The 13,913-nt window shown below is 43.6% G+C and overlaps 1 protein-coding gene across 5 annotated transcripts in view; it reads left to right on the top strand.

Annotated features, from left to right (window-relative positions):
• The window catches only part of SLIT1 (slit guidance ligand 1), a 259,852-nt gene that overhangs the window by 242,172 nt on the left and 3,767 nt on the right, over nt 1-13,913 (top strand). For all 5 annotated transcript variants that reach the window (XM_069979970.1, XM_069979973.1, XM_069979971.1 and 2 more), the window contains 6 exons: nt 5,688-5,827; nt 6,373-6,466; nt 7,442-7,579; nt 9,777-10,014; nt 11,778-11,908; nt 12,857-13,011. In XM_069979970.1, coding sequence (XP_069836071.1) covers nt 5,688-5,827; nt 6,373-6,466; nt 7,442-7,579; nt 9,777-10,014; nt 11,778-11,908; nt 12,857-13,011 — 896 coding nt within the window. The remainder of the gene's footprint in view (nt 1-5,687; nt 5,828-6,372; nt 6,467-7,441; nt 7,580-9,776; nt 10,015-11,777; nt 11,909-12,856; nt 13,012-13,913) is intronic.

The following is a 13,913-nucleotide window of genomic DNA, read 5'->3' as shown; positions in this document are numbered from 1 at the left end:
AATTCCATATAGACCCCCAATTAACCTGCGCGGTACATTATGCTGCCATCTGTTGTGTGCTTATCCCCCCCGCACACACACAAAATGACGAGCGCTAATAAAGAACTGTCAGGATCCTTCCATATTTACATTCTAAATTGTATTTCTTTACTTCTATCTATAGTGCGCCGGAGCCTCCGATAATTACCGTGATTTGCTTTTAACTTCATATGCATCTAAACTGACAGCATCGCTCCCATCACCCAACTAGTACTTTACGTCCAGGCATCTCCAACACACACACAGACCCACTTTTTTTTTTTTTTTTTTTTTTTTCACATAGTCGCCGCTTTTCGCCAATCCCTAGAAGATAATTAGCTGCCGAAAATAAATCTTAGTCAAGAAGAAGAGAAACCCGGAGAATTGGGTTATTTGAAAATTACGTCGAATCAAGAGGCAGAAATGACCAGACCTGCTTCTAAGAGCCTAAAATTACCAGATGTAAAAAAAAAAAAAAAAAAAAAAATTCTAAATGGCCTCTCGTTCTGTTGCCGTGGTAACCAAGCATCTTTACAATAGGCCTATATTTTCCTTTGGGGTTTGCAAAGCCATTCAGACAAACCATTTACTCTTCACAGCTTTCAACCTGCACACAAATGTCTCCGAGCGGATTTTTTTTTTTTTCTTTATTTTTTTTTTCTTCTTCTTTATTTTGGGGGAATTTACGGAGAGTGGAATCCATAGCAAAATAAAGCGCAGCCATTTGGAGTAATGCGCCGACGCCTCCGTTATTAGGGACGAAAAGGCAAAGAGGCGGAAAAAAAAGAAAGAAAATGTGGAATGGTATAAAGCGGAACAATGGCGCAGATGCCATTTTCAAGGGCTACTGTTTTGTGTGTGACAATGGGAGGCATGCTGCCGTCCTAAAGGGGTACCCAGTGTGTAAGATGTTTCTCAAGGACGATTTAAGAAGTGGAATGACTTATTAAAATGGTTTCAGAAAGTTATATATATGTAATTTTTAGTCTTCCAGTACTTATCAGCTGCTGTATGTCCTGCAGGAAGTGGTGTATTCTTTCCAGCCTGACACGGTGCTCTCTGCTGCCACCTCTGTCCATGTCAGGAACTGTCCAGAGCAGGAGCAAATCCCCATAGAAAACCCCTCCTGCTTTGGACAGTTCCTGACATGGACAGAGGTGGCAGCAGAGAGCACTGTGTCAGACTGGAAAGAATGCCAAATTACGGCACTCCACCTGTTGCAAAACTACAATTTCCAGCATGGCTCTCAAAGCATGATGGGAATTGTAGTTTTGCCACAGCTGGGAGGCCGCAAATTTGACACCCCTGTATTAGAATATGTTAGACCTATATTAAAGGGGTTCTTTAAAGGGACTATTCAGGAATACAAAACAAAAACTACTTCCAAAAACAGCACCACACTCCTGCTCAGGTTGTGTGTGCTATTACAACTGATCCTTATTCACATCAGTAAACTGCAAAAACCTCACAAACCAAGGACAATAGTGGGGCTGTCCAGCATGTCTCATCCTTCTCTTGCCCAAAATGTGGTTGGTTTTGGAGACATACACAGTAGCTGGTCTGGCCAAAATTGGCAGTTTTGGCCAATGCTTACCTAATGTCTGTTCTAACATACTATAAGGCTATGTTCACACACCGTCAAAAATAGAGAAAAGGCGGCCGATTTTGATATTTAAAAAAACGTCTGTTTTTGCTGCAATTTAACTGACAGCAATGGCAATGCGTTAAAGTCAATGGGAAGAAGGACGTCCAATGCACACATTGCATTGAACAACGGACATTTTTACTGTGGACGGCAAAATAATGAACATGATCATTATTTTCAGACATCTTTTGCAAACAGCGTACTTTTTTTTATTAGATTCTCACGCAGTTTTTCTTTTGTCACCGTTCTTTCTCCGTTTTTACTATTAAATTTCAATTAATCCGCACCCAAAGGGCAATTAGCAACCAAACTAGAATAAGGTGCAAACACCAGTCATTGTACTAAGGGGAGGCCAGACAGCTAAATGACGTCCGTTAATTTAGACTCAAAATAACCGACGTCATTTTAAACGAAGCTGAAAAAACGTTGTGTGAACATAGCCAAAAGCTGCCGCAGAAAACCCTGTCAGTGCACACAATGGATCGAGCGGCTCCGGCCGCACGCTCCATTGTGTGCTGTGGGGAGTTCTGATGTGGGCGCGCACTGATCTAAAGATCATCCGGCCGGTACTGTATGATCTTTTCTGAGACCGGCTGCTCCATTACCCGGCCGGGTCACGGAACGGCCGGTCTCATACTGTGTACGAACATAGCCTAATAGATATTCCTGCAGTCCTATGTAAAGCCACGAATGACCCGTGCAAATACGGCAAATCTCCTCTGCTGCATTCGACAAGCCTGGGTCCTCTACCTCGCCACTTTCATCTTCCAGCACAAAACATTAGGTTATGGTGGCGCATGTGGTTGTGAACGCAGGAAAATACACATGAAGTAGCAAGTCAATGCACTCCGCATATTAAGTACAACTAAGCCATACACCGCCGAGACCGAATTACAAGACAATTGACATTTCGGCCCTGAAGAGAGATTCTTATCGAGATTGAGAAGGGCCTGTGCGCAGAACTAAATGTCGCCCGTAATGGCGTTCTCTTCCTATTACAGGAGATGTGATGTATAACTGGTGTTACTGCATTTAGCTACACGAGGCGTGTTACCTAAAGCGGGTTCATGTTTCCTAAAACTACAATATTTAAAATATTCCAGCTAAAATACATATTGCTGCAGCTGCAGCACTATTGACACAGACAGCTTCCCCTAGTCTAATGCTAACATGTATTATATAGACATCAGGGAGGCTTAAAGGAGTTGTTGACTAAAACAATTTTTTTCTTTTAAATTAACTGGTCCCAGCAAGTGCCATAGATTTATAATTTACTTCTATTAAAAAATCTCAAGTCTTCCAGTACTTATCAGCTGCTGTATGTCCTGCAGTGGTGTATTGTTTCCATTCTGACACAGTGCTCTCTGCTGCCACCTCTGTCCATGTCAGGAACTGCCCAGAGAAATCCCCATAGAAAACTTCTCCTGCTCTCCAGACTGGAAAAAATACCACTTCCTGCAGGACATACAGCAGCTTATAAATCCTGAAAGACTTGAGATTTTTTTGAAAATATATATTTTTTGCAGATTGCAGATCCATAAGTGCAGCCCCTAGCCTAGCGGTGTCAAAACTGAGGCCCTGTAAGGGTCCATTTAGACCTGCAGCTCTCCAGCTGCTGCAAAACTACAATTACCATCATGCTTGGACAGCCGTACCCAAAGCTTTGGGATTGTAGTCTTCCAACAGTAAGGGCCCTTTTACACAGAAAGATTATCTGACAGATTATCTGCCAAAGATTTGAAGCCAAAACCAGGAACAGACTATAAACAGAGACCAGGTCATAAAGGAAAGCCTGAGATTTCTCCTCTTTTCAAATCCAGTCCTGGCTTTGGCTTCAAATCTTTGGCAGATAATCTGTCAGATAATCTTTCTGTGTAAATGGACCCTTATGCTGGGTTTACACGGAGCGATAATTCGCCCAATCGTACGATTAACGATTTCGAAGTAACAATTTTTTTTTTATAACGATCAGCATTTAGATGGAACGGTATATCGTACAGAAAATTCGTTTTCCGATCGCTTAAGCCTATCTCACACATAGGTAAAATCAGTGAACGACTGTTTACACGGAACAATCGGCGAATTTTTATGCGAACGTCGAACGACGATTTAAGAACATGTTAAAAGATCAAAATGAACGATTTCTCGCTCGTCGTTCACCGCGTTTACACGTACGATTATCGTTCGAATTCGATCGTTATCGTTATCGTGCAAATTCGCACGATAATCGTTCCGTGTAAACCCAGCATTACTGTTGGAAGACTACAATCCCAAAGCTTTGGGTACGGCTGTCCAAGCATGAGGGTAATTGTAGTTTTGCAGCAGCTGGAGGGCTGCAGGTTTAAAGGGGTACTCCTGCAAAAAAAAAGCTGATAAGTACTGGAAGACTGGAGATTTCTTAATAGATGTAAATTACAAATCTCTGTCACTAGTTTATTTGAAAGATTTTTTTTTCCATTGGAGCACCCCTTTAATACCTGTGCTTACCTAAGGCTGGTTGTAATCTAGCTTACTCCTCTGGGGCCTATAGGAAATGAAACCACTGGGCTATGGCTCAGTTGGCATTTTCCTTGGCGTTTCTCATGCCTGTATCACCAGCCTAACCCCGGAGAGCTCCCATAGGAGTTGTAACATATAAAGCCCCCCCTTCTCCTGGCACGCTGGCGGTATAATGTGTTACCCTGCTACATAAATGGCCTATGCATTTTGTCACAAGTAATTCAGCTTGTTCCCAGTAAGGCGCCATGTTCATCCATATTGGGCTGGGATTTATATTCACTGCTGCACTAGGAATATACAAGATTTATCTGTCACTTTTACTATATAGCTAAAAAGCCCGAGCCTCCAGGTTATATGTATGCTAAGTAAACATATAGGAGATCGCAGGGAGATTTTTATGTCAGGATATGTGACAGATGAAGGGGCTGGAAGTGCTCCCTATAACTGTGGGACATACGAGACATGGAGAACGGCTTCCTATACTAGGTCCCCAATATATTACACTGCCCAGTATTAGGTCCCTAGTAGATTACACACCCCAGTATAACGTCCCCAGTATTTTACACACCCCAGTATTAGGTCCCCAGTATATTACACACCCTAGTTTCAGGTCCCCAGCATATTACACACCCCAGTATTAGGTCCCCGGTATATTACACACCCCAGTTTCAGGTCCCCAGCATATAACACCCCCCCGTTACAGGTCCCCAGTATATTACACACCCCACTCAGAGCAGGCTGAGACTCAGAGATCGCACTTTACTGACTGACTGTATATACTGGTATTTTGTACCCATATGATTCTGCTGCACCCCATATCATAATACTACTACCCCCTTCATCCTCCTGCCCCTCCATCATCATATTACTACCCCTTCATCCTCCTACTTGCCACTGCATCATGATACTACTACCCTCTTCATCCTCCTGCCCTTCCATCATCATAGTACTACCTCTCCAATCCTCCTTCCCCCTCCATCATCATACTACTACCCCCTTCATCCTCCTACCCCTCCATCATCATATTACTACCCCTTCATCATCCTCCTGCCCCTCATCATCATATTACTACCCTTTCATCATCCTCCTGCCCTTTCATCAATATAGTACTACCCTCTCCATCCTCCTGCCCTTCCATCATTATAGTACTACCCCTCTCATCCTCCTGCCCCTCATCATCAAACTACTTCCCTCTTCATCCTCCTCCTGTCCCTTCATCATCATACCAGTACCCCCTCCAGCATCCTTTTGTCCCATCATCTGTATTTAAAACAAAAAAAGCTATACTTACCTCACCAGTATGGTTCCTCTAGTCCCCCAGCCATTCCTCTCCCTGCCCTGCATGAGTGACATCACTTGCTCTGGAAGGGGGCAGGGCTTACCACGGTGGGGCGGAGCTTCCCAGGACATACCCGGGACATGGTTTTACCGGGGCTGTCTCCTCAGAATCGGGACAGTCCCGGCGAAATCGTGACTGTTGGCAACTATGCCTGTGTGACCTATGGCTGCATCCTGTCCCCCTCAGATGTGCCTGTGCCGAAGGTTTCGATGGTCCGACCTGTGCCATCAACAGAGATGAATGCAAGTACAGTGACTGCGAGAATGGCGCCACCTGCATAGATGGGATAAACACGTATACCTGTCAGTGTCCTCCACAATACACAGGTAAATGTTTCTTTATTCAGAATATTCTATCATGGCTGTTACTCATATTGTGTAGCTCTCGGCATCCCATAGCTTACGGCCCTCCATCTGTTGCGAAACTACAATTCCCATCATGCCTGGACGACACCTGTGCTTTAGTCAATACACGGTCAACTGTATAATAAGCAAAAATGCATTTAAAGGGGAACTCTGGCTTTCCCAGTAGTCTTTGCGGCCCTTGCTCAGATTTTCCTATTTCTCCCATCCCCATGCACCACCCATACAACAACCCCTCTCTGCCTCCTGTCATTTTGTCAGCATCGCCATTTACCTCTAGGTGGCAGTGTATACATCACCACCCAGTGACCAGGAGCAGGGACTTCAGTCTTTGACAGGTGTCCCTGCTCCTGTACATTGTAAATGGGCCGAAAACGAATGAAATTTTGGACGGACGTTGAATAGGATAGGCTACTTGCTCCTATACCCCATTATCTTACAACTAACTAATCTTCTTGAATACCAGGTATCTAAACTTTTTTTCCCTTCCTGTTTTCTCTCTGGTGCAGGAGATTACTGCGAACAGTTGTTGGACTTTTGTTCAGCAGAGCTTAACCCTTGTCACACCGACTCCAAATGCATCTCCACTGCTGAGGGTCCAAAGTAAGTGACCAACCCAGAATATGACTGGAAAGCATATATTGGGGGAAATTTATCAAACATGGTGTAAAGTGAAACTGGCTCAGTTGCCCCTAGCAACCAATCAGATTCCACCTTTCATTCCTCACAGACTCTTTGGAAAATGAAAGGTGGAATCTGATTGGTTGCTAGGGGCAACTGAGCCGGTTTCACTTTACACCATGTTTGATAAATCTCCCCCATTGTATCAGAAATGCAATGCAATAACATGGGCAGGGTCAAACGGGAAAGGAAGCTCAAGAGGTCAAGGGTCAAAGAAGTAACAAATATCTGGTATCTTATGGCACTTTAAGGGGTAACTCCAGCAAAACATTTTTCTTTCAAATCAACTAGTGTCAGAAAGTTATACAGATTTGTAATTTATTTCTATTTAAAAATCTCCAGTCTTCAAGTACTTATCAGCAGCTGTATGTCCTGCAGGAAATGGTGTATCCTCTCCAGTCTGACACAGTGCTCTCCAGAGCAGTAGCAAATCCCTATAGTACAGTGCTTCTCAATTCCAGTCCTCAGGCCTCAGCAACAGGTCATGTTTCGAGGATTTCCTTAGTATTTCACAGGAGATATCATTATACTCAGTGCGTCAGGTATTATCGCAGGTGATCTTTGTATGGGAAATCCTCAAAACATGACCTGTTGGTGAGGCCTGAATACTGGAGCACTGCTATAGAAAACATATTTGGCTGTTTACAGTTCCTCACATGGACAGAGGTGGCAGCAGAGAGCACTGTGTCAGACTGTAGAGAATACACCACTTCCTGCAGGACATACAGCAGCTGATGAGTACTGAAAGACTCAACATTTTTAAATAGAAGTAAATTAGAAATCTGTATAACTTTCTGAAACTATGTTCTGCACATTATATGATGACAGATAGCTCTTTATTGATGTTGCAAATAAACTAGTCATTAAGCCATGACCACTGCCTGTATCTTCTCCTAGATGTGAATGTGCTCCGGGCTATATAGGGGACAACTGCAGCCTCAACTATGATGACTGCAAGGACCATCGCTGCCAGAACAATGCCCAGTGCCTGGACGAGGTGAACGGCTACTCATGTCAGTGCACAGAGGGGTTCAGGTAAGAAGAGACTGCCCCCTACCTGTATATCAGGATATGCATCCTATACAATGAGGCCAAAATTACTTCCAGTAGAGCAGAACTCCTCCTCCCCCCGGAGCGCTAATGCCGGCCATACTGAAAGGGGTTATCCAGAGCTACAAAAACATGGCCACTTTTCCCCCTCCCTTGTCTCCAGATTGGGTGGGGTTTCAAAAAAGTTGTTTTGAAGTAAATGGAGCTTAAAGGGGTTGTCCAGTGAAAATCTTTTTCTTTGAAATCAACTGATATCAGAAAGTTATAAAGATTTGTAATTTACTTCTATTAAAAAAATCTCAAGTCTTCCCATACTTATCAGCTGCTGGATGTCCTGCAGGAAGTGTTTTAATTTCAGTCTGACACAGTGCTCTCTGCTGACATCTCAGGCCGAGACAGGAACTCTGTCTCGGTTTTATATGAATCCCCATAGAAAACTCTCTCCTGCTCTGGACAGTTTCTGTCTCGGCCAGAGATGTCAGCAGAGAGCACTGTGTCAGACTGAAAATAAAACATTTCCTGCAGGACATACAGCAGCTGATAAGTATGGGAAGACTTGAGGTTTTTTTTTTAATAGAAGTAAATTACAAATCTATATAACTTTCTGACACTAGTTGATTTGAAAGAAAAAAATATTTTCGCTAGATAATCCCTTTAAGCTCCATTTACTTCAATAGAGCTGAATTTCAAACCCCACCCAATCTGGAGACAAGGGAGGGGGAAAAGTGGCCATGTTTTTGTAGCACTGGATAACCCCTTTAAGAAGGTCTATTTGCAGGAGAATTTATGGAGTTTTCAGGATGAAATCCTCTTTACAGAGGCCCCATTGAGAGGTGCAGATTTAACATAAAAAACTCTTTGGTCATGTGTCTTGTGCTTTGGCTGCTGTGTGACGTCCGCATATACTTAATACTCCGCATAGACACTCGTAGGGGAATTTACCGCCAGTCCCTGTTTCTTGTATTACTTAACTATTCTTGGCCAAAATCCCATAGACTAAAATCCTCTTAATAAAGCTTAAAGAGACGAACAGAAGTGGAAAGCTGGAATCTCATTGTTGGTGTCACAGCGATGTCCTCTGTCATATATTAGCACGCAACCTGGAAATTCAAGAAGACCAAAAAAAATCCTTTAAAACAGGATATAAGGGACTAGTGCAATAAGAATAGACAGTTCTGGAAGTTGTCACATTGCTGTAACACAGGATAGGAAGCCTTGGATCTCTAGATGTTGCAAAACTACAACTCCCATCATGCCTGGACAGCCAAAGCTAAAGCTTTGGCTGTCCAAGCATGATGGGAGTTGTAGTTTTGCAACAGCTGAAGAGCCAAGGTTCCCTACCCCTGGTGTAGCGATATATTACCAAAGAGTTAAAGGGGGTTTCCAGGATTAGAATAATTTAAGCTACTTTTTCCATTAAAAAAAAAACAGTGCCATCCCTGTCCTCAGGCTGTGTGCGGTATTACATCTTAGCTGCATTCACTTCAATTGAATGTGCTGCAATCCCGCACTCAAACTGAGGACAGTAGTGGTTCTGTTTCTAAAAGAAAGAAGCCGTGTTTATTAAGGGGTACTTCAGTGAAAATCTTTTTCTTTCAAATCATCTGGTTTCAGAAAGTTTACAGATTTGTAATTTTTTTCTATTTGAAAATCTTAAGTGTTCCCATACTTATCAGCTGCTGTATGTCCTGCAGGAAATGTTGTTTTCGGCTCTCTGCTGCCACCTCTGTCAGAGACAGGAACTGAGCAGAGCTGCAGCAATTCCCCATAAAAATTCTCTCCTGCTGTGGACAGTTCCAGACATGGACAGAGGTGGCAACAGAGAGCACTGTGTCAGACTGGAAAGAATACACCACTTCCTGCAGGACATACAGCAGCTGATAAGTGTGGGAACACTTAAGATTTTTAAATAGAAGTACGTTACAAATCGATATAACTTTCTGTAACCAGCAGATATAATTTTTCGCTGGTTAACCCCTTTAATCCTGGATGAACTAACTCAGCTCTGCTGCATCTGCCGGGAACAGGACTGCGTCACATTGCTGATATAATAAAAGTTTTTAACATTAGAATGTTGAGAATAGCTCCTTAGAACAGAGTTAATATATGGATGGGGTAGATAGGGTTTCCTGTGTCGATGATTATTCAGATATAATATATTTCTCTCTCTCTCGTCTCTCAGCGGGCAGCTCTGCGAGATGCCATCACAAGCCTCCACCCTGACAAACCCCTGTAAGCTAGCCGACTGCCAGAACGGAGCCAAGTGCATCGACTTGGGGAACAGCGCGGTGTGCCAGTGTCTCCCAGGCTTCGGGGGGAACAGGTGCGAGAAACTATTGAGTGTGAATTTTGTGGATAGAGACACCTACCTGCAATTCACAGACCTACAGAACTGGCCCCGGGCAAACATCACTCTTCAGGTAGGTGTAAATAAGCTATTAATCGTATCATGCGCGGTGCGAATTGTCAGCGAATTGAAGAATCCCAGGCCATCTGCTTGGCGGTGCTGAGGTCATCACATCACAGTTTGCAAACACATCACTCCAAAAACAAAGTTGGTATAACTACAACACACACAAGTGAATGTAAAACATGAGGAAACAATGAGATCAGCGAGCGGAGGAATAGGCAACCTAACGTCTCATGATCTAGTGATACAATAACATTGGCATCAATCAAACAGGCCGGATTAGCAGTAGAGATATGTTATGTACAGTATGAGAGATCATTTTTTTACAGAAGTAGCTTCCAATCCCACCGTCTGTATGGGTCAAGATAGGCAGGTGTGACATCTGTTTCATGTAAATACTGGCAGCTCTTCAGCTATCTCTGTCACCTGAAAGTCTGTGCTCTTACAGATTTAGAATATTTTATGTATTAAAAATCACATTTATTACTGTATCTCCCAATCCCAGCTGTACGGGAGTGTCTGTATGGGTCAAGATAAGCAGGTGTGACATCTGTTTGGTGTACATATTGGCATCTCTTTGAGAATCTCTGTGGCAGTCACCTGGAAATCTGTACTTTAAATTGGAATTCCGTGCTTTATAGATTTGGCATATTTTAACTATATGGCCATGTTCAGACCTTGTGAGAGACCGGCCGTTCCGTGACCCGGCTGGGTCACGGAATGGCCGGCGTCAGAAAAGATCATTCCAGCTGTTACTGCAGTACTGCATAATGAATCATGATGTAGGAAGCTCCGAGTTTAAGTCTGCAGAATACTGTTCGTGCACGGCCAGTTTTTTGCAGACGTGTGAATGCCTCCTTAGATGTCACAAATTATAGATGTATCTCCCAATCCCGTCTGTATGGGTCAAGATAAGCAGGTGTGACTTCTGTTTGTCACCTAAAGAGATGCCAATATGTTCACCAATCACCTAATAAATCTGTGTTTTACTGATTAGGTATATTTTATAAGATCACTTTTTAATAGTTGGATCTCCCAACTCCAGCTGAACACATGACTGTCTGTATGGGTCAAGATAGGCAGGTGTGACACTTGTTTGGTATACATACTGACATTTGTGCAGGCGTCCTCATGTCAAGTACCTGACTGCCATAAACAAGGAAAAAAGGAAAGATGAAAAATGATAAAGGAAAAAGTTACCTAGAATGTTCAGTAACTAGTTAGCTTTAGACATGGGTAAATGAAAATATAATTTATTGGTAAAATGCTTTATGGAATCAAGACGTATTCTAGTTACCCATCGCCAAAGAATTACACAACAGCTCTGAGTCGAAGATACCTGTCTGCATCCATCTCTTCCCCTACTGCAAGCACGCCTCCTGTCTGGTGACTGAAAGCCCGCCCACCCCAGCAGGAAGAACTGTCAATCATCAGACAGGAGGCGTGCTTGCAGCAGGGGAAGAGATGAATGCAGAGAGACAACTCCTTGACTCCCCAATGGCTCCAGCAGAGTTTAAAATGTAAATAAACATGGTGCTCAGACCCGCATATCACACACATGTATAGAATGAGTATTAAATGACCCAAATCACACTGTCAGCAGCTGGCCAAAGGTTCTCTTTAATCCCATGATAAGGATGTTATATGCGGCGTCTTCATAAGTGGACTTATTATTCACAATCAGGATCTATTCAGTGAGAATAATTGTGGGGATGGGCAGTAGATTTTTATATGTAGAGTCCATGTTATTCACTGTCTCCATACAATGTGCAGGTATCAACCGCCGAGGACAATGGCATTCTCCTCTACAATGGCGATCGCGACCACATGGCTGTAGAGTTATATCAGGGTCACGTGAGAGTCAGCTATGACCCCGGGAGCTTCCCCAGCTCCGCCATCTATAGGTAAGACCTGTGACTATTACCAGTAACACTGTGTGAACAGGGCCTAGGATGTGTTTCATTCATCAGTAGCAGCGATGTGCAGGATCCATTGTATGGAGCACATTGACTTAACTGGGCTAAATGCAGTTCTGTTTTGACTTCCATAATCTTCATGGCAAGAATAGCTCTACATGAATGGAAGCTCCAATGGCAGTGTGAGCATAGCCCGGGGGCTACCATTACAGCTTTCACAAGTTGTCACCAGAGCTTTAACAGGGTTATTTGAGATTTGAAAAACATGGTGTTAAAAAAAAAAAGAAGCTAACATCACCACTCATGTTCATAGACTGTGTCTAGTATTCAGCCATTGAGACTGATCTGCAGTACCAGACACAGCCCATTGACAAGAGTGGCGCTGTTTCTCACAAATATTCTATTCGGGAAAGGTGGAGTTTTTAATTTTAAGTAAAGTCCTCTGTAATATTTGGGATCTAAGCCTGATCACAATAGCTCTTTGTCCCTCTCTAATCCCTATATATACGAGAGAGTAAACCCTCCCAGGTCTGCAGATATCGAGTGACAATCCGCATTGTTGAGGGTGGCGCAGATTGGTTGACAACAACATGTAAATTATTCGTCTTTGATGGTAATTTTAGCAAAACTAGATGAAATCCAATGTCTGCCACATGTGCGTCTCCACCTGCAGCGCCATAAATCAGGCCTAGGGAGTTACGGGGAGATTTATTATAGATGTCTGTCTGAGATCGGTTAGTGATCTGATACTGATACCATTGTTTGATGGGGGATTACTGGAGCTGGGCCGTCGGCAGATGGCACGGTGCACCATATGCCCACACTGTCACTCTTTAATTTAGAATTAGCAGACCATTCGTAACATTCCCCCGGGAGTCATTATTGTCTGAATAGAAGGATAATGAGGGAGTATTCCTGACAATTCCTCTTCTCCAGCGCAGAGACTATCAATGACGGCCAGTTCCATACAGTGGAGTTAGTTACCTTTGACCAGATGGTTAATCTGTCCATTGACGGAGGTGCCCCCATGACCATGGACAACTTCGGGAAACAATACACTCTTAACAGCGAAGCCCCCCTGTATGTAGGAGGTAAGAGCTATAATGTATGGATGAACTGGAGTCATAATACACTATGTAATTAAAGGCTACCACGAGGGCTATCAGGAGATGCTTGCCTAATAGAGATGAGCGCTACTCGAGCATGCTCTCGTCTGGTCACTCAGCATTTGAATACCAGTTGGCTGAAGATGTTGGCTTACAGTCATAGGCCATAGGATGTATCTTTGTTTTCCAGGACTCCCTAAGTCTGCATCCAACTTCTGCAGCCACCGCTATTCAAAGGTTGAGCGACCAGACTCGAGCATGCTCTGGTCTGGTCACTCAACATTTGAATACCAGTTGGCTGCCTGTAACACATGGATACACCATAGGCCATAGGCTGTATCCATGTTTTCCAGGACTCCCTGGGGCTACATCCAACTTGTTCAGCCACCACTATTCAAATGCAGAGCGACCAGACTCAACCAGACCAGCATGCTTGAGTTGCACTCATCTCTGTAACCATACGATCCAGTAAGCCCCTCTTAAGGTCTCCATACACCTTAGGCGGCCAAACTTGTCCCTCTTGGTCTATCATGTACGGGACCATTCTGAACAACCAGCAACAGATGATGTCAGTGGGGATAAGGGTTGGCCGTGGTGGAAAACCCCTTTGTTCAGAGAGCGATAAGCCGAAGCAAGAGCGCTCTTGTTGTTGTCTACTGCTCCCTATTGAGAACACAGGAATACTTGACCGTGCTCAACGTTCCTGAGTGTGGGGAGGATGGACGGTGGGGCGATAACTGATGTCCGGGCGATTGTTCGACTGTCGGCTATTGAAGGTGTACAAGGGCCTTTAATTAAAGATCATAAAAGAAAAAAGTCATGCCCTGTCTCTTTGGGTTTTGTCATAGTTTATCACTTCTTTTTTTCTGGAGTGCTCCTTTAAAAAA

Source organism: Dendropsophus ebraccatus, chromosome 8, assembly GCF_027789765.1.
Source record: "Dendropsophus ebraccatus isolate aDenEbr1 chromosome 8, aDenEbr1.pat, whole genome shotgun sequence".
NCBI classification, from domain to species: domain Eukaryota; kingdom Metazoa; phylum Chordata; class Amphibia; order Anura; family Hylidae; genus Dendropsophus; species Dendropsophus ebraccatus.
This window is presented reverse-complemented; position numbering and strand designations above follow the sequence as displayed.